The sequence below is a fragment of the Schistocerca serialis genome, chromosome 2 (assembly GCF_023864345.2).
Source record: "Schistocerca serialis cubense isolate TAMUIC-IGC-003099 chromosome 2, iqSchSeri2.2, whole genome shotgun sequence".
Classification (NCBI taxonomy): Eukaryota; Metazoa; Arthropoda; class Insecta; order Orthoptera; family Acrididae; genus Schistocerca; species Schistocerca serialis.
In genome coordinates this window covers 306,562,472-306,585,489 of record NC_064639.1, presented here as the reverse complement: position 1 = coordinate 306,585,489, position 23,018 = coordinate 306,562,472, and the positions used below count along the sequence as shown (strand labels likewise).

The following is a 23,018-nucleotide window of genomic DNA, read 5'->3' as shown; positions in this document are numbered from 1 at the left end:
AAGACAGAGGCTTAGGAAGAAGATTTTGCATTGTAAGACATTGCCAGGGCCAGATATGGGCTGTGACCACAATTCAATGGTTATGAACTGGAGATAGAAGCTGGAGAAATTGCAAAAAGGTAGGAAGTTAAGAAGATGGGACCTGGAGAAATTGAAAGAACTGCAGGTTGTTGAGAGGACCCATTAGGCAGTGATTGACTAGAAGTGGGGAGAGCAATACAGTAGGAGATGAATGGGCGGCCTTTAGAGATGAAATAGTGAAGGGAGTAGAGGATCAGATAGGTTAAAAAAAAAAAAAAAAAAAAAAAAAAAAAAAAAAAAAAAAAAAAAAACCAAGGCATAGAAAGTCTTGCACTTCACAGAACATACTGAACGTAATCGATGAAAGGAGGAAATTTATAGATGCAGTAAATGATGCAGGTGAAAGTGAATACAAACATCTGAAAAATGAGACTGACAGGAAGCACAGAATAGTTAAGCAGGAATGGCCATATGATAAATGCGAGGATTTAGAATCCTGTATCACAAGGGGACAGATAGATGTCACCTACAGAAAAATTAAATTAGCCTTTGTCAGAAAGAGATGCAGCTGTATGAATATCGAGAGCTCAGATAGAATACCAGTACCAAGCAAAGAAGGGAAAGCTGAAGAGTGGAAGAAGCGCAGAGTGAACATAAATAAAACCGACAAACTGCAGGGACGGATCCCTGACTTGAAACAGAAGAAAAACTGCCCTATGAACATGTGTCCAGAAATTGACAGTGTGCATGCAACAAGAACAAAGTGTCCCAGAACACAGTGCAGTGCAGCATTGCATCCACATCACAACAGATGTTCAGTGTGACTTCCATGGGATTGCAAGTGATAGGGATACTAACAGTTGTCATCCATGATACGTACAATCGTACTCTGGCTTACAGTATGTTGGCGGGCCACTTGCCTGGAGCTTGTACTAGAGTTTATCTCAATCTCCTGTAGAAACTGGTTCTCCAAATCTGGTGTAAGCACAGTCCACTCCCTCCCTGCATGTTCGGCTGTCTCAAAACACCCATGATCACACGAATGCCCAAAAAAAAGGCTTCAAATGTTACATGATTTGGATAGTGTCTGTGAGGATACTTGTTTTGGTACAGCCGTGCTGCCTTTCAGCTGTTTTCATCTTGGCTGGTTTCCAACTTGAATACCGGATCATTCTGCTGCTTATAGTATGCTGCGACAATCATACAGCCTGCAACACACAAGGAACATAATGGCATGCCAGGGGAACTGTCATTTGTCTGTGCCATCTACTGTGCCAATGATGCATTTGTGGACCTTTTTTCCTCCATTCTCAGTCAGGATTCCAACCCTGCAGTTAGTCAGTTTTACAAGGGAGATGAACTTGAAGGTGATATTATAGAATGGGAAGAGGATGTGGATGAAGGTAAGATGGGAGCTGTGATACTGTGAGAAGAATTTGAAAGAGCTGAGGGGAAACAAGGCACCTGGAGTCGGCAGTATTCTGTCAGATCTACTGATAGCCTTGGGAGAGCCAGTCATGACAAAACTAGGAGAGCCAGTCATGACAAAACTATTGCGTGTGGTGTGCCAGATGTATGAGAGAGTTGAATGGAGTAATTCCAGCTCCAAAGAAAGCAGCATCTGACAGGTGTGAATATTACCAAACTATCTATGTCATAAATCATGGTTGCAAAACATTTACATGAATTCTTCGCAGAAGAATAGAAAAACTGGTGGAAGCCAATGTTGGGGAACGTCAGTTTGGATTCCAGAGAAATGTTGGAATACATGAGGCCATACTAACCCTACAACTTATCTCAGAAGGTATATTAAGAAAGGCAAACCCATGTTTATAGCATTTGTAGACTTAGAGAAAGCTTTTGATAAAGCTGAGTCTCTTTGAAATCCTGAAGGTAGCAGGGTAAAATAAAGGGAGTGAAAAGCTATTTAGAACTTGTACAGAAGCCAGATGCCAGCTATAAAGAGTCGAGGAACATCAGAGGGAAGCCGTGGTTGAGAAGGGAATGAGACAGTGTTGTATGTTATTGCCAATGTTACTCAATCTGTATATTGAGCAATGAGTAAAAAAAAAAAAAAATTGCAGTTGGAATTTGAGTTCAGGGTCAAGAAATAAAAACTTTGAGAATTGCTGGAGACATAATTCTGTTAGCAACAGGAAAGGACTTGGAAGATCAATTGAACGGAATGGACAGTCTTGAAAGGAGAATATAAGATAAATATCAACAAAAGCAAACCAAGGATAATGGAATGTAGTAGAATTAAATCAGATGATGATTAGGAAACGGGACACTTAGAGTAGTAAATGAATTTTGCTATTTGGGCAGCAGATTAAATGATGATGGCTACAGTAGGGAGAGCAGATTGGCAATGGCAATGCAAGTGTTTCTGAAGAAGCGAAATTTATGAACATCAAATATAGGTTTAAGTGTTAGGAAGTTTTTTTTTAAAGGTATTTGTATGGGGTGTAGCCGTGTATGGAACTGAAACATGGACAATAAACAGTGTATACAAAAAGAGAATAGAAGCTTTTGAAATGTGGTGCTACCGGAGAACGATGAAGGTCAGATGGGTAGGTCATGTAACTAATGAGGAGGTAATGAAGATAATTGAGAAGAAAAGAAATTTGTGGCACATTGTGACTAAAAAAAAGAGACTGGTTGGTAGGAGACATTGAGACATCAGGAGATCACCAATTTAATATTGGAGGGAAGTGCGGAGGGTACAGAATCATAAGGGGACCCCATGAGATGGATGCATGAAGCAGATTCAGAAGGATGTAGGTTGCAGTAGTTATTCAGAGATAAAAAGCCTTGCTCAGGACAGAGTAAAATGGAGAGCTGCATCAAACTAGTCTTTGGATTGAAGACCACCACCACCAACAACAACAGTGATGGAGTAGAATTTGTTCCAGGACAATCCAAACGTGTAGAGCAGGGCTTCCCAACCTTTTCATTTGGCAGACCCCTTCTTCAGTTGAAAATCCATGGCGAACCCCTAGTCAGTCAAGAGTCTAGTACCTCCCGCCGCGGAAGTTGAACACGCGCCACAACAAGTGGACGTGGCCAGCCCATAGAGGGCACCGCGTCCGCGGCTGCTCTTCTGCGCAGCGGCTCTCACGCAGCGAGGGCGCCACCGCTACACCATGTGCAGATCGCGGCCAATAGCCGCTCCCTCCGGTTTCGTATGTAGGGACCCGCTCTGCCCTAGTCCAGTCAGTCTGGTACTCACTCTGGATTGCGTCTCTATCTCGGCGGTACTGCGTTCTGGTCGTTGTTGACATTTGCCTGGCTCTGGTTCCGAGTGGATTTACTGTTTGTGTTTGGTGTTGTGGTTTCTACAAGCCTCCGTTGTTTATCTCTTCCTTGTTGTGGCGGTCATAGTCGGTCGTTGTCGGTTGTTGTTGATCTGTCGTCCAACTCGTCCTTGTGTTTACCCGGTGGTACATGCTCCACCGCCGGCGGCTTCCCCGCCTGGAGGCTCCGATCTGCAGCCCAGGCCATTCCCGCAGTTGGTTTTGGTTACTACAAAGAGCATAGTAACATTATATTTCAGAGCGAAACCCATGGGAACTGAAAGCTTCTTAATGTAGGTGCCATGTTCCCAATGCCCCCACCCCCGAAGTATCAATAGTCTTTGGTTTAGAGATGAATGAAAACACCTTGAAATTAACGATCCAATTTGAATTCCCACTGTATCCAGACACTTACTAGTGGATTTATTCCATTTGTTCAGCACACTATAGCCTGATTAAAATTACTTGGTAATTGACATTTCACTCGCTGGAGCTGCCTTCCTCCAAGAGCAATCAACGTCACGTCCAAACTGTTTGCTGTTTACAAGCTGTCGCTTGTGGTCTGTTCACTTCCACTGTTTTGCTACAGTTGTGCAAGGAGCATGCATATTTTGTGAAATCCGAAGAAAAATGTTCAACTGTATGCAAAGTCTATGGGACTTAACTGCTGAGGTCATCAGTCCCTAGTCTTACTCACTATTAACCTAAGTTTAACTTCCGCTAAGGACAACACACACACACACACACACACGCACGCATGCCCGAGGGAGGACTCGAACCTCTGGCGGGAGTAGCCACACAATCCATGATGACATGGTTTCAATGCATCTATCGCCGCGAGCCGGCGCACAAATGACCCCCATATTGTTGCGAAACAGTCGATCAGAGAAGTCGCATTCTCTGTCACTAAACTGTGTATGCGTTCTCACTTAGGAACCGCAAAGGCTTCTTGGGAATACAACCTGAAGTAAAAGTACACATGTTTTTCAAACGGGGGGGGGGGGGGGGGGGGATGATGAATTTGATTTTCACATTTTTTTTTCAATAATTTTACTCATTATTTTACACGATTTGGTGAAAGGTGGCTGCGAACCCTCTAGAAAGGGCCGGCACACCCCTAAGGGGTCCGCGGACCACACGTTGGGAAGCCCTGGTGTAGAGGATGAAACTGACCCCAATATACACTGCCACTCAGTTGTGTATAGGAACTCCTTGGCCTGCACATGGTTAACCCGATATCACATTTGCTGGGTCATTGCTGATGAGATGCAGTCTGATGGGAGATATGGAACCCAGATGCTGCTACAAAGTCTCTGCTCAGAGAAGATGCTGTTCTGGTTAAATGTTTTCAGAATTTTAAGGCAGTGATATAGGGTCATTCCACGTCAAAAGGGAGCAATATTAGAAAGTGTCCCCACTCGACCCTCTCCAAATCTAATGAAATTTGGTGTGAAGGTTCTATATGGTCTTTGATGGTTATTTAGTGAATTTCAATCCAGTATCTTCAGTGGTTGAAGTTTTAGGGGCTTTTAAAGAGAGGCTACTCATCTCCGCATCATATACGAAGGTGCAAATGCGCCAAGTTTGCTAGGCTCTTTTAAATGTTCTAGATGACATTTGATCATTTGATTTAATGTACATAGACAACTTTTTATGCTTAATCACACCTTGGCAAAAATTAGGAATGTAGCCACACCTAAATATAGATACAAAGCTCTAAAGTGGCTAAAAAATTTGTCGTGCTATTGCGAGAGCCAAGGTTTGACCGACCACTGCTACTTTTCATATGAACCAATCACACCAAAACCTCAGAGGGTTATTCCTACCTATTATGTCTATATGTGGATCAAAATTAATTAAGATAAGATATCTAGATGAAAAGATATGCATCTACAAATTTCGCCAAAATTATATACATGCAAATTTTAGGGTATTTGGGGGGGGGGGGTAAGAACTCAAATGAGTCTTGTTCGGTCCTTTTTACCTTACCACAGCTGGAAAGAGCATGCTTTAAGCTTTCCAAGCTGTATTGTGTAATTTCTGAATCTTGCATATTGATGAGTAAGAATGCCTATCAAATGCAGGGAAAATGAATTATCGATAAATACAAAAAATTAATACAATTTGAAGTTGAAAATTAAAAAAATTTATAGCTGTAATGTCTTTTAATAGTAGTATTTGCCTATGGTTTAGGGAATGTAACTATGCTGATAAGAAGTGTTTTTTACATTGTTTTCCAGTATAGAATATAAACATAGTAAAACCTCAGAAAATGCTCTTCAGATTATAAAATCTAGAAGATCGCGACGATAAGCTATATTTTACTTTAGAACGTTTTAACCCTACAAGACTTGGTGGTGCACATATATATTGCCAGCCACTTTCCATCAGCATTATAAAGCAGCATTAGTTTTTTAATGCTCTATTCTTGCAGCAGTGAGACATTGGTGAATCACCACTCTCCATTGTTGCTTTCATTATTGTCAGTTTTCCCAGTGTCAGTCTTCTGCACAGTGTAATTTATGTTGTTGACTTTGTACAATCTTTAGTGTCGAATACTGAGTGTTTAAATAATGAATAATCATAATAGCTGAAGGTAAGCTCTGAAACAAGATGTTACGATATGCTAAATTGTATATTTTTTATACAAACAAATCTGAATCTGCTATGCATCAAGCCAGGATATTCATGAGCTTTCAAAATTGCTTGTTATAGGTTAATAAACTATTGTATAAAATGAACCAAGAGACCTATGCACTCTGCTGCTACTTTGGTGGATCAGATGGAGCTGATTAACCCATTGCAATGCTGATAGGCTGAAGTTACTGACTAAAACCTGGTCAGAAAATTTGTACCAAATGTAGACATGAAGTGGACCAAAAAGAATCATCCCACCAGGATAAGCAAGAATCACCATCCACTGAAGATATGTATGTTGTTGATGCTTGCTTTACTGTTTACTTTTTCTTTCTTCATTCTTTACTTCATTATCATCACATGGAGAGTCACCACTAAAGCTTCAACAGATCAGCAAAAGGGATTCAGTGGGATAGATGAAAAGTGCAAGGTTCTGAAAGCCCAAGACAGCATTACTACGGTAATTGCCACTGATGCTGGTGTGAGCAAAGTAGGTATTGCACAAATACAAACCAAGGAGTGCCAAAACTGTAAAGATACAGACATATTAATTGAAGAACTTAAGATTAAACTTCATACTTCAAGTAATTGCAGTAAAGTTCAAATTTTGATCCTGGCCTCAAATAGCTGTACTACTGAAAAACTGGTTAAAGAATTTGCTGTTCCAGCTAAAACGGTGAAGAAGGCTAGGAAACTAAAGATGGAAGATGAGATTTTGGCAACACATGCAAACCGAAAAGGGGAAAAGCTCAGTGTTGAAGTAAAAGAAAATGTCCTCACCTTTTTTTTTTTGTGTGAAGATGATGAGTTTTCCCATTTATGTCTCGGCAAAGTGGATTGTGTTGCAGTAAGAATAAATGGGGAAAAGATTCACAAGCAGAAATGCCTGCTCCTTTGTAACCTGAAAGGAATGTTCATTGCTTATTGTAAACAACATGGAAATCGACTAAGCTTCTCAAAATTTTGTGAGCTTGGGCCAAAATGGTGCACTATAGTTCGTGCTTCTGGATCACATTCAGTGTGTGTGTGTGTGTGTGTGTGTGTGTGTGTGTGTGCAATTCTTCAAAATGTCAAATTAATGTTGGCTTCAGCAACACCCTTCCAAGTTGACGACAAGGATTTGATGAAAAAAAACTGTATGCAGTTCGGAATCAAAAGATTATGTGCTGCAATGTTGTGAGGAATGTCCAGGAAAAATGCGACTAGAAGCTTTTTTTGAAGATGCTTTTAAAGACTGTGACCCTGAAGAAACAGTAGAATACAAGCAATGGGTCCATATTGACAGAGATACATTAGAGACATGTCAGAGAACTGTTGAATATTTCATGGAGGCACTAATTTTGAAAATTACCCATTTGAGAAGCAATCACTTTCTGTCAAAACAACAAAGTTTATACCTTAAGCAGCTAAAAAGAAATCTTGCAGAAAATGAATTAATTATATTGATGGACTTTGCTGAGAATTCTTCATTTGTTGTTCAAGATGCTTGCAAGGATTTCATTGAGAGAATAGGCAGGCCACATTACATCCATTTGTTGTCTATTTTGGTGGCAAAGAATGTCAAGAATATTAGCATTTGTATGATCAGCAACTGTCTCCGTCATGATACCACTGCTGTTCATGCCTTTCAAATAATGTTAATAGCATATTTAAGAACAAAGATTGAAAACATTAAGAACATTAATTACTTTAGTGATGGTTCAGCTGCTCAGTATAAGAATTTTAAAAATTTCATCAATTTATGTCTACACGAAAAGGATTTTTGGATCACTGATGAATGGTTTTTTTTTTTTAAAACAAGCCATGCTAGTCTTCAGAGGCCCTTAGGTAACCAAATATTGACTCCATTGATTTATTCAAATTCTGTAATGTTGGTATTCCGGGCATAAAATTTTTTTATGTACCAAAAGAAGAGATTGAAAAAATTCAGCCTGATCAAGAAACAAGGTTTTCCATGGGGCATGCAATACCTGTGACAAGAGAAAGTCGTCAATTTAAGCCAATTAATTGTAATCAGTTCAGAGTTAGCAGAGTTTCCAGTGATGGTACAGCATTCACAGTTCATGCCTTTGAAACAGATGAAGAAACTCCAGCAATCTCAATTGCAAGTTTACAACCAGGACAATATGTTGCACGTATGTATGACAATTTTTGGTGTGTTGGAAATGTGTGTGAAATTTCACATGAACAGCAAGATGTCCTCATCAACTTTATGCACCCACATGGTTCTGCTTATTCGTTCCACTGGCCAGCTGCTAAAGACACCTGCTGGATTCCTGAGCAACATATTTTCATGACTTTTTAGAAGCACCATCAACATCATCATCAGGAAGACAATACAGTTATCCACAATCTGCCCTTGACAAAATTGTAGAACTGTTTAACCAAAAATGGTACTGACTGTTAGCTTTTTTGTTTTGCAAATTTGCTGTGTAGTGTATTACACTTGTTCTTAAGATGTGTTAAATTAATGTTTGAAACTGATTTATATACTGGAATAAAAAAATTAATTGTGGGACTTAATGAGGAAAATATTTCACTTTTCAATCTTCTCGAAGTGTTAAAATAGTAAATTTTGAAATATATTCTTACTCATCAAAATGCAAGATTCAGAAATCAAACAGTATAACTTGGGAAGCTTAGAGCATGCTCTTCCAACTGTAGCAAGAAATAAAGGATTGAACGAGACACATTTGAGATATTTCCTCCTGAAAATAACCTAAAATTTGTACATAGAAAATTTTGGCAAACTTTTCATCTAGGTGTCCAATCTTAACTAAATTGGATCCATATATAGAAATCACAGATAGGAAGAACTGTCTGAAGTTTTGGTGTGAGTGGTTCATATGAAAAGTAGCAATGGCTCTCAGAATAGTGCGCAGTTTTTTAGCCACTTTAGAGGCATGTATCTGTGTTTAGGTATGGCTAAATTCCTAATTTCTGCTATGGTGAGATTCAGCAGAAAAAGTTGTCTATGTATATTAAAGCAAATGATCAAATGTATGCTAGAACTTTTCAAAAAGCATAGCAAACTTGTCACATTTGAACCTTCGCATGTGATGCAAAGATGAGTAGCTTCTCTTTAAAAAACCCTAAAAATTCAACCACTGAAGGCATTGGACTGAATTTTGGTGTACAACCATCTAAGACCATATAGAACCTTCACACCAAATTTCATTAGATTTGGAGAGGGTCAAGTGGGGACACCTGGTCCCCTTGACGTGCAGTGACACTATAATATGTGGCCAGCCGTGCCAGTAATGTCATTCCTGAATATTTTCCACAGATGTGAAATAAAGGTACAAGAGCCTGCCAATTTAAAAATATGTCTTGCTTAGTATGGCCAGTTTTTCAATTGTTAATCATGTGCTGCTCACACCTGACGTTATCCAAATGTTCTCCCATTGCTTCCTTGTGCGACTCTCATACTGTGTGTCAAATGAATCCAACATGTTAGAACAGAAGTAATCAATGTGGTCCCTACTTCCCATTAGTGGGCATTTCAGCTTGCCTGGTGGACACTAGGTGGTAGGGATTTTGAAAACATTTTCAGTAGGTTCTCATAAAATTTTAACATAAAATATAAGTCCTGTAATTATTATTGAGTGCTTTTAACTTGCAGGAATTCTGCTTTATGAAAGTTGTAAAGTAAAATTATTTCCCTACATTATAAATCACCATTGCTGTGGAATTAGTGGGTGGCTAGAAAATTTTACCATGAAAAGGGCTTCAAAAGTGGGCAGAGGCAGATAAAAGGTTGACTACCCCTGCAGTATAATGAGCATCTATATTAAAATGAATTATAATAAATTATCTACAGCTACAGAATCAACTACATTGTTCCTGACAGTGTTATAGGCCCCATCATTGCATTACTTCTCTTGATCTGTGGAGATAGAGACTGGTTCACTTATATGAAGCTGGCTCCCATGATCTGTCTATTCACAGCGAGTGTTTCTTGCTTCTTTGCATGTGCATCCTCTTCCAAAGGCTGTCTTCCTTTGCTTTTCTATATACACTCTACTAATCTCTCCTCTTCAGTGTACCATCACATATTCCTCCTTTTGACATTATCATCCTTTCTTTATCTTTTGTTTCCATTTGTATCTTGTGATTCTTTTTAGCGTCTGTGTCTGAAGCTCTGTAGTCAGCACATCTGAGTGCCATGCATAGGTCCTGGGTTCAGTTCCCAACCCAATACTGCTAAGAATTTTTCCTTGGTGTGATGACTGGTGTCCATTCTGCGTCGTGAATCCAGTGGAGAAGCTATTTGAATGAGAATTAGAAACTCCAAGGTCTGGGAAGCTGACAGTGGCCAGGAGAGCAGCATGCTGGCCCCGTGCCCCTTCATACCTCATGCGAATGATACCATATGGCAGAGGATATCATGAGGACATGATCAACATCATGTGGTCCTCTAGGCCTGGTCATAAAGTTAGTTAGCTTTAAGGTAGATTTCATACAAAAGTTTGAGAATCAAGATTTAGAAATATACTGTAGGGAGATAGGGAGAAAACTGGCTGTGAATATTGCCTGTCATCCACCACCATTAACTGTTGTAAATACAGTGTGTACATAAAGTCTGGGAACACTTTCAATTATTTATTGCACAAAAACTGAACATTGTACAGATGTCATACATATTGCATTTTGTAAAGAAACTCTGAAAGTTTTTTTACAAACATTTGATACGCGAACCACCGATTTCTTTGGACTCCTTCTGAATGTCTCTCGTATGCACTCCACATCCATTTCACTCACACTGGGATGTCCACTTTTCTTTGCTGGGCACAAGCAACCCGTCCTAATGAATTTGTTGTGCCAGTGGTAAATGGCCTTCCTTGTTGGTGGCTTCTTACCATACTTGGTTCTAAACATCCGTTGAATAGCTGTAGCACATTTGTTTTTGTCGAACTCCAGCACACAGAAAGCTCGCTCTGCACCTGAATTCGCCATGTTTGTGACCAGTGCTGACTACTGGCAAGTTACTAAACTATGCTGTGGTGGTATATGGTACGTGATATCTGTACAGTGTTTGGTTCTGGTACAATAAATAATTGAAAGTGTTCTCGGACTTTATGTACACCCTGTACTCTAAGAAGCTTTGAGCTTCACTCAGCAGGCTGATGGTAATTGTGGCAGCGGTGGTGGTGGTGGTGGTGGTGGTGGTGACGACGACGATGATGACTTGTTTTGAAACACACATCCAGTCAGAATCAAAACATGAGTGCAATGGTGAGATGCAGAGTACTGTGCCTATTTCCATTGGAGATATCGAAAGAATTGTTTCTGAAACTAACATACAATGTGACATAATAACAACAGATGTTATGTAGGAAAAGGAGCTTGTATTTGAGATCAAATTGTATTTTTGAATTGCTTATCATTCCTGTATCTTCCAATGTGACCTCTCCCGGCCGCAGTGGCTGAGCGGTTCTAGGCGCTTCAGTCTGGAACCGCGTGACTGCTACGGTCGCAGGTTCGAATCCTGCCTCGGGCATGGATGTGTGTGATGTCCTTAGGTTAGTTAGGTTTAAGTAGTTCTAAGTTCTAGGGGACTGATGACCTCAGATGTTAAGTCCCATAGTGTTCAGAGCCATTCCAGTGTGACCTCTGTTGATGCAGCAAAACTGGAAGATGGGTCTGGAACTCTTGACTATAAAGTTTTGAGTATGGCTGGATGCAGCAGTTTAGGAGGGTAAAGTGAAATACAGCCAGTCAGTTGCAGAAACAAAAGGTTTATTCAAACTCCAAAAGATAGTTAGTCAAGAAATCATTCACACGGGAGAATTGTACAAACATACCAATATTTGACCATCGGACAGACTCCTGTATGGATGACATAGTAATAAGCATACCTGGCATAGAGAAACAACTGAAAGATTTGAAAGCAAATAAATCACCAGGTCCAGATGGAATCTCAGTTTGAGTTTACAAAGAGTACTCTGTGGCATTGACCCCTTACCTAGCTTGCATTTATCATGAATCTCTCTCCTGGCACAAAGTCCTAAGCGACTGGAGAAAGCGCAGGTGACTCTAGTACGTAGGAAGGCTGAAAGGACAGACCCGCAGAATTACAGACCATTATCCCTAACTTCTGTTTGCTGCAGAATCCTTGAACATATTCTCTGTTCAAATATAATAAACTTTCTTGAGACAGAGTAGCTTATGTCCACGAATCAGCGTAGCTCATGCAAAATTCAGCATGCCCATTTCTCACATAATATACTACGAACAATGGATGAAAGGCAACAGGCAGATTCCATATTTACAGATTTCCCAAAAGCATATGACACGGTGCCCCATTGCAAGGTGTTAATAAGGTATGGGCATATGGAATAAGTTCACAGATATGTGAGTAGCTTGAAGACTCTTTAATAATAGAACATCAGATGTTGTCTTTGACAGTCATTGTTCATCAGAGACATCAGTATCATTGGTAGTGTCCCAGGGAAGTGTAATAGGACCGCTGCTGTTCTCTATATACATAAATGATTTGGTGAACAGGGTGGGCAGCAATCTGCAGTTTTTTTCTGATGATACTTTCGTGTATGGCAAGTTGTTGAAGTTGAGTGACTGTAGGAAGATACAAGACAACTTAGACAAAATTACCAGATGGTGTGATGAATGGCAGCTAGTGCTAACTGTGGAAAAATGTAAGTTAATGCAGATGAGTAGGAAGACCAAACCTGTAATGTTCAGATACAGTGTTACTAGTGTCCTGCTTGACACAGTCAAGACATTTAAATACAGGTGTAACGATGCAAAGCAGTATGAAGTGGAATGAGCGTGTGAAAACTGTGGTAGGGAAGGCGAATGGTCGACTTTGGTTTATTGGGAGAATTTTAGGAAGGGAAGGCGATGTTCTTTCTGAGAAACACTATTGAGAAAATTTAAAGACCCCGCATTTGGAGCTGACTGCCGACCGATTCTCCTGCTGCCAGCATACACTATGCGTAAAGACCACGAAGACAAGATATAAGAAATTAGGGCTCATATGGAGGCATATAGACAATCGTTTTTCCCTCGCTCTGTTTGCAAGTGGAACAGGATAGGAAATGACAAGAAGTGGTATGCCATGTACCATAAAGTGGCTCACGGAGTATCTGCGTAGATGTAGGTGTAGATAATTTTATGGTGGTATGTTAAAATTGTAGCCATAAAGCTCCAATGACAGAAAAATGTACCTCCATAATAGTAGAACTATACAATTCAAGCTGGTTGTCATTAGACAGTACTTCACAAATGTAACAAGTGAAATACTGCCTAATGACAATCAGAGTTATTTGTATGGTTTTACTATTATGGATGTGAATTTTATCTTTCATTGGCACATTTTTAGTTTTTAATGTATCTCCACAACATTATATGTAACCAGTGTAACCATTGATCTTTTGAAGAAGACTTTTTAAGTATGTCAAAACATAGGCCAAGGAGTTTGAATGAACCCTTCATTTCTGCAACTGATTGGCTGTGTTCCACTTCATCCTCATCTCCACTATAGTGATATATGGACATGTACATTCAGAAAACCCAAAACTCAAATGTATGAATTGCAAACTAATACGCTTTAAATTTTTAGCTTCATGGAGAAGTGCTCATTAATTTTTCAGTGCGTTACATTTGTAATATGTGAGCTTGTGGAAGTTAGTGTTTTGTTGTTTGAAAAATAAAAAATTAAAAAAAACTCCTATTGGAATATTACATGGAGGAGAAAGTAATTTATATTCAAATTGAAGCCCACTCACAATTGCCATGCCCCACTCTCCTCCCACCTTCTTCTCCCCTTCTAAAATGAAAATCAATCAAACTGAAGTTTTTATAATGAAGACAACAAACAGAAATATTTTCTTTATGTAAAGTAAATGCTTTTGAAGCATCTCTGGCTTAATAAAGAAAATCCTCCTTTAAATGCTTATATTGAAGGAGAGGTGTGGGGAGGGGGGGGGGGACTATTAAAAAACTAGATAGCACATCATCTTACATTGTTGAATTTTTGTATCTCATGACTAAGTTAATGTAGGAGTTAACGCAGTCAATACTTATCTTACTGCTGTTCTGGTTCCCTTTCCATTTTTTTCATTCAGCTTTTCAAGTGTAGTTTTATTTGGTCAATTTGTCTGTGATTCATGAAAAATTGATTTCAGGTACATGTTTAATCCAAAGAAGCTGAGAGAGGCTCATGAATATTGTCAGGAGAAAGCGAGACGTGCTTGCATAAGAAATGAAAATGTTATAGTTATTGATAACACTAATGTTCAGAAGTGGCCAATGGAGTACTACTTTCTGTTAGCATTTAAAACTTGCTATACTGTTGTCCTAGTGGAACCGCAAACACCGTGGAAAGATGATCCCCTTTTTTTATCAATTAAGAATCAACATAATGTACGAGAAGAGACTATTCAAAAGAAATTGGAACAGTGGGAAACAGTCTTGCCACTTTATTTTGGCTGGTTTCTGAATGAATCTGATTCTCGTATGCTGTTACTTGTTGGTCAAGCATATCTTGAAGAGTGCCTGAAGTTACCTGAATTTGAAGAAGATTTCCAGAGTTTTAGCTCATTGGAAGATAAGTCAGGTAATCACTTTTCATCATTTTTAAGACTATGTTTGGTCTCTTGAAATTATATACTGTCACACAATTCTACACATTCAGAATGTCATTAAAATGTAGATTGTTGAGAAAAATAAGTAGATTAGTCAAATCAAAACAAAAGTAAACTGTGGTTGTATGTTCTCATACTAGATAAATTGCTTATACATACAAGAAGCTTGTGACTATTGTTTCCTAATGGGAAATTATGACAAATAACAAATATATGTATAACTTTACAAATGTGTTTCTGTGCTACCACTGTACTTGCGAGGGGAAGGTTTCAGATACGAACAACCAATTTGGCTAATATTTGGCAGGTTGCTTGTGTGCAACCTAAAATGAAAGACTTAAGATATTTTGGCTCAGTATCCTACCTCCCCCATTTTGAGACAACCCATATCTAAATTTTGTGACACATAATTGACTAATTGAAATGATTGGTAGATATTTGAAATTGAGGTTCACAAATGCGTATTTTCCCACAAATTGGGGGAAGAAACTGTTACGAGTGCTGTTTAAGCACCCATAAGGTGAATGCTGTTCAACGAAAGTACCGCTAGTTTACCAACCAAGGGATCTGGCTGGTGAGGATAGAACCTATGTTTGATTCCCAGATGCATTCTACAAGTATATTCCCCCCTGCCCCAATTGTAATTGATAGTAATAGGAGGGTTAATAACATGATCAGTAAGTAATAATTATAAGATAGGCAAATAAATTTTTCATGTGATATGGATTAGTAGAGAATTAAAATTTTAATCCTGCTTGCCTTACAATGGCTCTTTCACACGCACTGTTAAATGTCCTCAGTTTCCTTCAGTGAACTACATGGGTGGTACTTGTCATCTAAACATATGAAGCTATACATGTGTCACCAAGAACATCTAATGAATGAAATCTTCGCACAATTAAATTGTTCCTTCAGAAAATATCACAAAAAACAGTATTGGTTTACATTTTAAAATATTTCATTTTTGTGAATTAATTTTAGTGTATAACCCTCATACAATTACATAACCTGAAAAATCGATTCAGAAAGTTGATCGTGAATTATAGTTCAAATCATTGTTGCATCCATGCAGTTGTGCAATTCCCACTTGGTTTCCAGAAGCGCATTGCAATTTTGAAACTAAAGTTCTGTACGACACTTCTCCGTAAATGAGCATAGCGCAGTTGGCTGTTGATGATCCTTTGGAAAGAATATGCAGCAATATTATTCACAGTTGTTTTCATACAATGAGATTTGACATTTTAATGCTTTGCTAATCCAAGTCGTTGGTGAAATTTATTTGCCTACCTTGTTACTATTCCCTACTGATTATATTACTAACCCACCTATTCTTACTAATTTTGATAGGGATGAAACTATAAATAAAAAAGTGCAGAGTGCATTTGGAATCAAACAAAGGTTCTGCGCTCTCCACCCAAGTGCCTTGGTTGCTACACTAGTGACACTTTCATTGACTAACATAAACCTTTCTGGGATATAAGTGGCAGTCTTAACTTTTTGTTGCTTTGATTTATAGCAAAATTTGCATTTGCGGCCCACGTATATGATAATGAACAGTGCTCAGTTTTCAGTTACCTGCAGATCCTGTCACTTTTGATTCAGTTGTATACCCTGAACTTTAGGGACGGTTTTCTGAAAAACAGAGGTGTGTTGAGCCAAAATATCTTACAGTCATCATTTCATCCCCATTGACGCGCAAGTCGCTGAAGTGGCGTCAAATCGAAAGACTTGCACCCGGTGAATGGTCTACCCGACGGGAGGCCCTAGTCACACGACATTTACATTTATCTTTCATTTTGTACACAAGCAACCTGTCAAATATGATCCAAATCCAGTTAGTTTGCTCTGTCTAAGGCGTCTCCTTGTTAAGGAGGGAATGTATTTTTTATTGTACCATTGTTGAATATTTTCCATGTTACATGTGTGAATAATGTACATGGGAAGTTGTGCATTAATTAACACTATGACTTCAGTCCATAGGAAGCTGAAAACTGTATTATTTGCGGAAACAGTTCTTAAAAATTTGTATGTGTGTGCCTGCAGAAAGCTTTACCTGTTACTTTTAATGTAAACTACTTTTTTGTGTACATTACAATGCTTAGAACAGAGCAAGCTAATGATACGAAACTTATTGGTCTATGAAAATAGTTTACTGTGTGTGAATGACTGTAATTGAACAGTCCAGTGAAGTATATATGGTCAAATTAAGTTTCTAGAGGATTTTTGGGATTAGTATAACACTGCTCCCTAATTGTACATGTTGCTGTGGCATTACTACACTTCATTGGCACAGGAGGATCTCATATAATCAAATTGCAGAGTTTGAACATTACTAATGATAAGCTTTTACAGATGTAATGTGCTTTGTTAAATTCATACAGAACACAATGCTATCAGGTATCTAGATGAGCCAGAAATGTAGCAGTAGATAAAATAAGGTGTTAGCACCAGGCAACAGAACACCCATGCCTTGAATGGCGAGAGGAGGCCAAAGAGCTTCATCTTAAATGTCAGCACAGTGTTAGATTTCTGATCATGTGACTCAATTGGTCAGTGCTTAAGTGCCAGACTATGGTTACAAAGGTCTGGAGCTCAGTCCCCAGTCATCCAAGGATTTTTATCCCATACCTTCTGTTTCTTTCATGTTTGTCAATGTTGTTGTGAAAAATCCAGAGTTGCATTCTGAGTCCACATTAAACTATAGGTAACTTTATAACTGACTGGGCAAGTCACTTCAGAGATCAAAGGAAGCCCACAGCACAGCACCTCAAATAGGACCATGCCTAAATAGCATTGTGGCGTCCAAAACAACTTTCTGGTTTACCTTATTGTCTGACCATACAGTTCAGTGGCACCTATTATGATCTTGTATGCACATTTTATTAGTTATTTATTGCTCTATTTCACTTTTAAGCTGCTGTTGTGTTGCTAAGTTGGATTATGAGTTACACAATATATAGTATGAAATTGAAAATTTGTAAATTGTTAACTATTTTCTAGTGCAATTTGTAGAATCAACTGAAATTTTAAAACTAAATGATATACAAAAAGTTTGAATAGGTACTTGACAGCAGAAACATGATAAGCTGTTTTAGAGTGGAAGGAGGAATCTTACTGACTGTAATGATTCTCAGAGGAGAAGCTGTTAGGTTAGATGAGAGTAAATAAAATCTGTGTTAATTTCTTCTGTAGCTGCTGATATGGGAATTGGTAGTGGCTGGAAATGGCAAGTAATAAATTAATTACAGTTGTAGAAATCAGTCATCCGACCACCGTCAGTTCCTTGCAGTCACAGAGGCAGAATTAAGTGTCATTAAAGTCCTCTGTATCTTGACGCATAGGTTTCTCCTACAGGGAGAGAAATTACCAGTGTGAAGTGCTTGTGTTGCAGTGCTGACAGTGTGACATGTTTTAGTGAATATGTTTTATTTGTTGGCAGCAGTGCAGCCCCACAACAGCCTAAAGATTTGCCGTCTATTTTAGATGGTGACATAGCACACATTTTAAAAGTTGTGAATTAACATGACTGTTCCCTAAACCCCCCAGTGGGTCCGGGGGTAAGAATAGGCCCGAGGTATTCCTACCTGTTGTAAGAGGCAACCAAAAGGAGTTTCACACTTTTCGGCCTTTATGTGAAGGTCCCTGCAGGGTATGACCTCCATTCTTCAAAATTTTCCTGAAGAGCGAGCCAATTGGGGAAGGGCACCGTACATGGTGCGTTGTGTCCATCATGCATTGAGATCTTTAGCCCACTTTTTCGTCGTCTCATTTCAGTCCCACTCATTCTCCATCTCTTGGGCGAAGACACCTTCCTGGGTCTGTTTTCCACCATGCGCTATGCAGTGTCGCTTTCTGCGTTGATCTAAATTGGAAATTATTTTGTGTTAGGTCTGCTACTGATGTTCGACTGAATGGATAAGAAATGTTTTATTAGTATTTTTAGCTCACTCAAACAAGGAAAACATTTGTGGCTGCTAATAACCTAGACATTAAATGCCTGAAACCACAAAAGTAGCAACCATCACAGGCTGGACACTGAATCAAGCATCCCTGGACAACTTTTGTTAACTTAGTCAACCCTCTTCATATCTATGAGTTTAGAGTCTGAATTACCCTTCTGGCTCCATTCCTAAATCTCACTTATTCCAATATTATTATTGTTTTGTACACATTTGACTTTTCAACATGGTAACAGTTACACATTACAGTTACATTGAATATAAAAAATAGTACCGTATTCAACACACTATAAGATGCTACAGACTTTAAGACACACCTGAATCCTTAAGTTTCTTAAATAACATTTTTACAATTTTTGTTATTAGATTGCAAAGCGAGACTACTAAAAATCATCATCTGAACTTTCTTCTTCTTCTTCTTCTTCTTCTTCGACCTTCCCCCCTCCTCTTCCTCTTTGTTGTCATTGTGAGGCTCTTCATATACAACATGGTTTTCACTGCCATCAAGAGCATTACTTATACCGCACTTCATGAAAGATTTAACAATAATGTCATCTCTCACTCTAGACCATGGGTTCCCAACAAAATTTTCTCGAGGACCCCATCATCTGTGAAAGCACTGGCTATAAATTAACAATAGGCAATTGTTGTCTGAAATGCGAGTTCTGTGTAAAGTGACTTGTCAGTTGTCAGCTGCAAAGAGGCAGCGCGCGCAGTCTAACGGCATACAGCAGAACTATTTGCCTCTATCTAATTCTAGTTTCGCGCTAGTGTGTGCTAGTGTTTGTTGGCTCTAGGAAGCTGCTAGAAGAAGAAGTTCGCTAAAGCTCTGCTCATGCAGCAAGCGGCCAGAACAAAAAATCTGTTATCATATGAAGTATGTGTTGTTGTTGTTTTTGTGGTCTTCAGTCCTGAGACTGGTTTGATGCAGCTCTCCATGCTACCCTATCCTGCGCAAGCTTCTTCATCTCCCAGTACAGGGCTATTACAAATGATTGAAGCAATTTCATAAATTCACTGTAGCTCCATTCATTGACATATGGTCACGACACACTACAGATATGTAGAAAAACTCATAAAGTTTTGTTCGGCTGAAGCCGCACTTCAGATTTGTGCCGCCAGAGCGCTCGAGAGTGCAGTGAGACAAAATGGCGACAGGAGCCGAGAAAGCGTATGTCGTGCTTGAAATGCACTCACATCAGTCAGTCATAACAGTGCAACGACACTTCAGGACGAAGTTCAACAAAGATCCACCAACTGCTAACTCCATTCGGCGATGGTATGCGCAGTTCAAAGCTTCTGGATGCCTCTGTAAGGGGAAATCAATGGGTCGGCCTGCAGTGAGCGAAGAAACGGTTGAACACGTGCGGGCAAGTTTCACGCGTAGCCCGCGGAAGTCGTCGAATAAAGCAAGCAGGGAGCTAAACGTACCACAGCCGACGGTTTGGAAAATCTTACGGAAAAGGCTAAAGCAGAAGCCTTACCGTTTACAATTGCTACAAGCCCTGACACCTGATGACAAAGTCAAACGCTTTGAATTTTCGGCGCGGTTGCAACAGCTTATGGAAGAGGATGCGTTCAGTGCGAAACTTGTTTTCAGTGATGAAGCAACATTTTTTCTTAACGGTGAAGTGAACAGACACAATGTGCGAATCGGGGCGGTAGAGAATCCTCACGCATTCGTGCAGCAAATTTGCAATTCACCGAAAGTTAACGTGTTTTGTGCAATCTCACGGTTTAAAGTTTATGGCACCTTTTTCTTCTGCGAAAAAAACGTTACAGGACACGTGTATCTGGACATGCTGGAAAATTGGCTCATGCCACAACTGGAGACCGACAACGTCGACTTCATCTTTCAACATGATGGTGCTCCACCGCACTTCCATCATGATGTTCGGCATTTCTTAAACAAGAGTTTGGAAAACTGATGGATCGGTCGTGGTGGAGATCATGATCAGCAATTCATATCATGGCCTCCACGCTCTCCCGACTGAACCCCATGCGATTTCTTTCTGTGGGGTTATGTGAAAGATTCAGTGTTTAAACCTCCTCTACCAAGAAATGTGCCAGAACTGCGAGCTCGCATCAACGATGCTTTCGAACTCATTGATTTGGACATGCTGCGCCGAGTGTGGGAGGAACTTGATTATCGGCTTGATGTCTGCCGAATCACTAAAGGGGCACATATCGAACATTTGTGAATGCCTAAAAAAACTTTTTGAGTTTTTGTATGTGTGTGCAAAGCATTGTGAAAATATCTCAAATAATAAAGTTATTGTAGAGCTGTGAAATCGCTTCAATCATTTGTAATAACCCTGTACTTACTGCAACCCACATCCTTCTGAATCTGCTTAGTGTATTCATCTCTTGGTCTCCCTCTACGGTTTTTACCCTCCACGCTGTCCTCCAATGCTAAATTTGTGATCCCTTGATGCCTCAGAACATGTTCTGCTAACCGGTCCCTTCTTTTTGTCAAGTTGTGCCACATACTCCTCTTCTCCCCAATTCTATTCAATACTTCATCAATAGTTATTTGATCTACCCATCTAATCTTCAGCATTCTTCTGTAGCACCACATTTCGAAAGCTTCTATTCTCTTCTTGTCCAAACTGTTAATCGTCCATGTTTCACTTCCATACATGGCTACACTCCATACAAATACTTTCAGAAACCACTTCCTTGCACTTAAATCTATACTCGATGTTGACAAATTTCTCTTCTTCAGAAACACTTTCCTTGCCATTGCCAGTCTACATTTTATATCTTCTCTACTTCGACCATCGTCAGTTATTTTGCTCCCCAAATAGCAAAACTCATTTACTACTTTAAGTGTCTCATTTCCTAATCTAATTCCCTCAACATCACCCGACTTAATTAGACTACATTCTATTATCCTCGTTTTGCTTTTGTTGATGTTCATCTTATATCCTCCTTTCAAGACACTATCCATTCCGTTCAATTGCTCTTCCAAGTCCTTTGCTGTCTCTGATAGAATTACAATGTCATCGGCGAACCTCAAAGTTTTTATTTCTTCTCCATGGATTTTAATACCTACTCCAAATTTTTCTTTTGTTTCCTTTACTGCTTGCTCAATATACAGATTGAATAACATCGGGGAGAGGCTACAACCCTGTCTCACTCCCTTCCCAACCACTGCTTCCCTTTCATGCCCCTCCACTATTATAACTGCCATCTGGTTTCTGTACAAATTGTAAATAGCCTTTCGCTCCCTGTATTTTACCCCTGCCACCTTTAGAATTTGAAAAAGAGTATTCCAGTCAGCATTGTCAAAAGCTTTCTCTAAGTCTACAAATGCTAGAAACGTAGGTTTGCCTTTCCTTAATCTTTCTTCTAAGATAAGTCATAAGGTCAGTATTGCCTCACGTGTTCCAATATTTCTACGGAATCCAAACTGATCTTCCCCGAGGTCGGCTTCTACCAGTTTTTCCATTCATCTGTAAAGAATTCATGTTAGTATTTTGCAGCTGTGACTTATTAAACTGATAGTTTGGTAATTTTTCAGATCTGTCAACACCTGCTTTCTTTGGGATTGGAATTATTATATTCTTCTTGAAGTCTGAGGGTATTTCGCCTGTCTCATACATCTTGCTCACCAGATGGTAGAGTTTTGTCAGGACTGGCTCTCCCAAGGCTGTCAGTAGTTCTAATGGAATGTTGTCTACTCCCGGGTCCTTGTTTCGACTCAGGTCTTTCAGTGCTCTGTCAAACTCCTCACGCAGTATCGTATCTCCCATTTCATGTACATCCTCTTCCATTTCCATTATATTGTCCTCAAGTACATCGCCCTTGTATAGACCTTCTATATAATCCTTCCACCTTTCTGCTTTCCCTTCTTTGCTTGGAACTAGGTTTCCATCTGAGCTCTTGATATTCATACAAGTGGTTCTCTTTTCTCTGAAGGTCTCTTTAATTTTCTTGTAGGCTGTATCTATCTTACTCCAAGTGAGATAAGCCTCTACATCCTTACATTTGTCGTCTAGCCATCCCTGCGTAGCCATTCTGCACTTCCTGTCGATCTCATTTTTGAGACGTCTGCATTCCTTTTTGCCTGCTTCACTTGCTGCATTTTTGTATTTTCTCCTTTCATCAATTAAGTTCCGTATTTCTTCTGTTACCCAAGGATTTCTACTAGCCCTTGTCTTTTTACCTACTTGATCCTCTGCTGCCTTCACTACTTCATCCCTCAGAGCTACCCATTCTTCTTCTACTGTACTTCTTTCCCCCATTCCTGTCAGTTGTTCCCTTATGCTCTCCCTGAAACTATGTACAACCTCTGGTTTAGTCAGTTTATCCAGGTCCCATCTCCTTAAATTCCCACCTTTTTGCAGTTTCTCCAGTTTTAATCTACAGTTCCTAACCAATAGATTGTGGTCAGAGTCCACATCTGCCCCTGGAAATGTCTTACAATTTAAAACCTGGTTCCTAAATCTGTCTTACCATTGTATAATCTATCTTATACCTTCTAGTGTCTCCAGAATTCT

The 23,018-nt window shown here is 39.5% G+C and overlaps 1 protein-coding gene across 10 annotated transcripts in view; it reads left to right on the top strand.

The window, feature by feature from the left end:
* LOC126457080 (2',3'-cyclic-nucleotide 3'-phosphodiesterase-like) overlaps positions 1-23,018 on the top strand; it is a 183,323-nt gene that overhangs the window by 32,253 nt on the left and 128,052 nt on the right. For all 10 annotated transcript variants that reach the window (XM_050093092.1, XM_050093088.1, XM_050093089.1 and 7 more), the window contains one exon: positions 14,099-14,529. In XM_050093092.1, the coding sequence (XP_049949049.1) occupies positions 14,099-14,529 (431 nt within the window). The remainder of the gene's footprint in view (positions 1-14,098; positions 14,530-23,018) is intronic.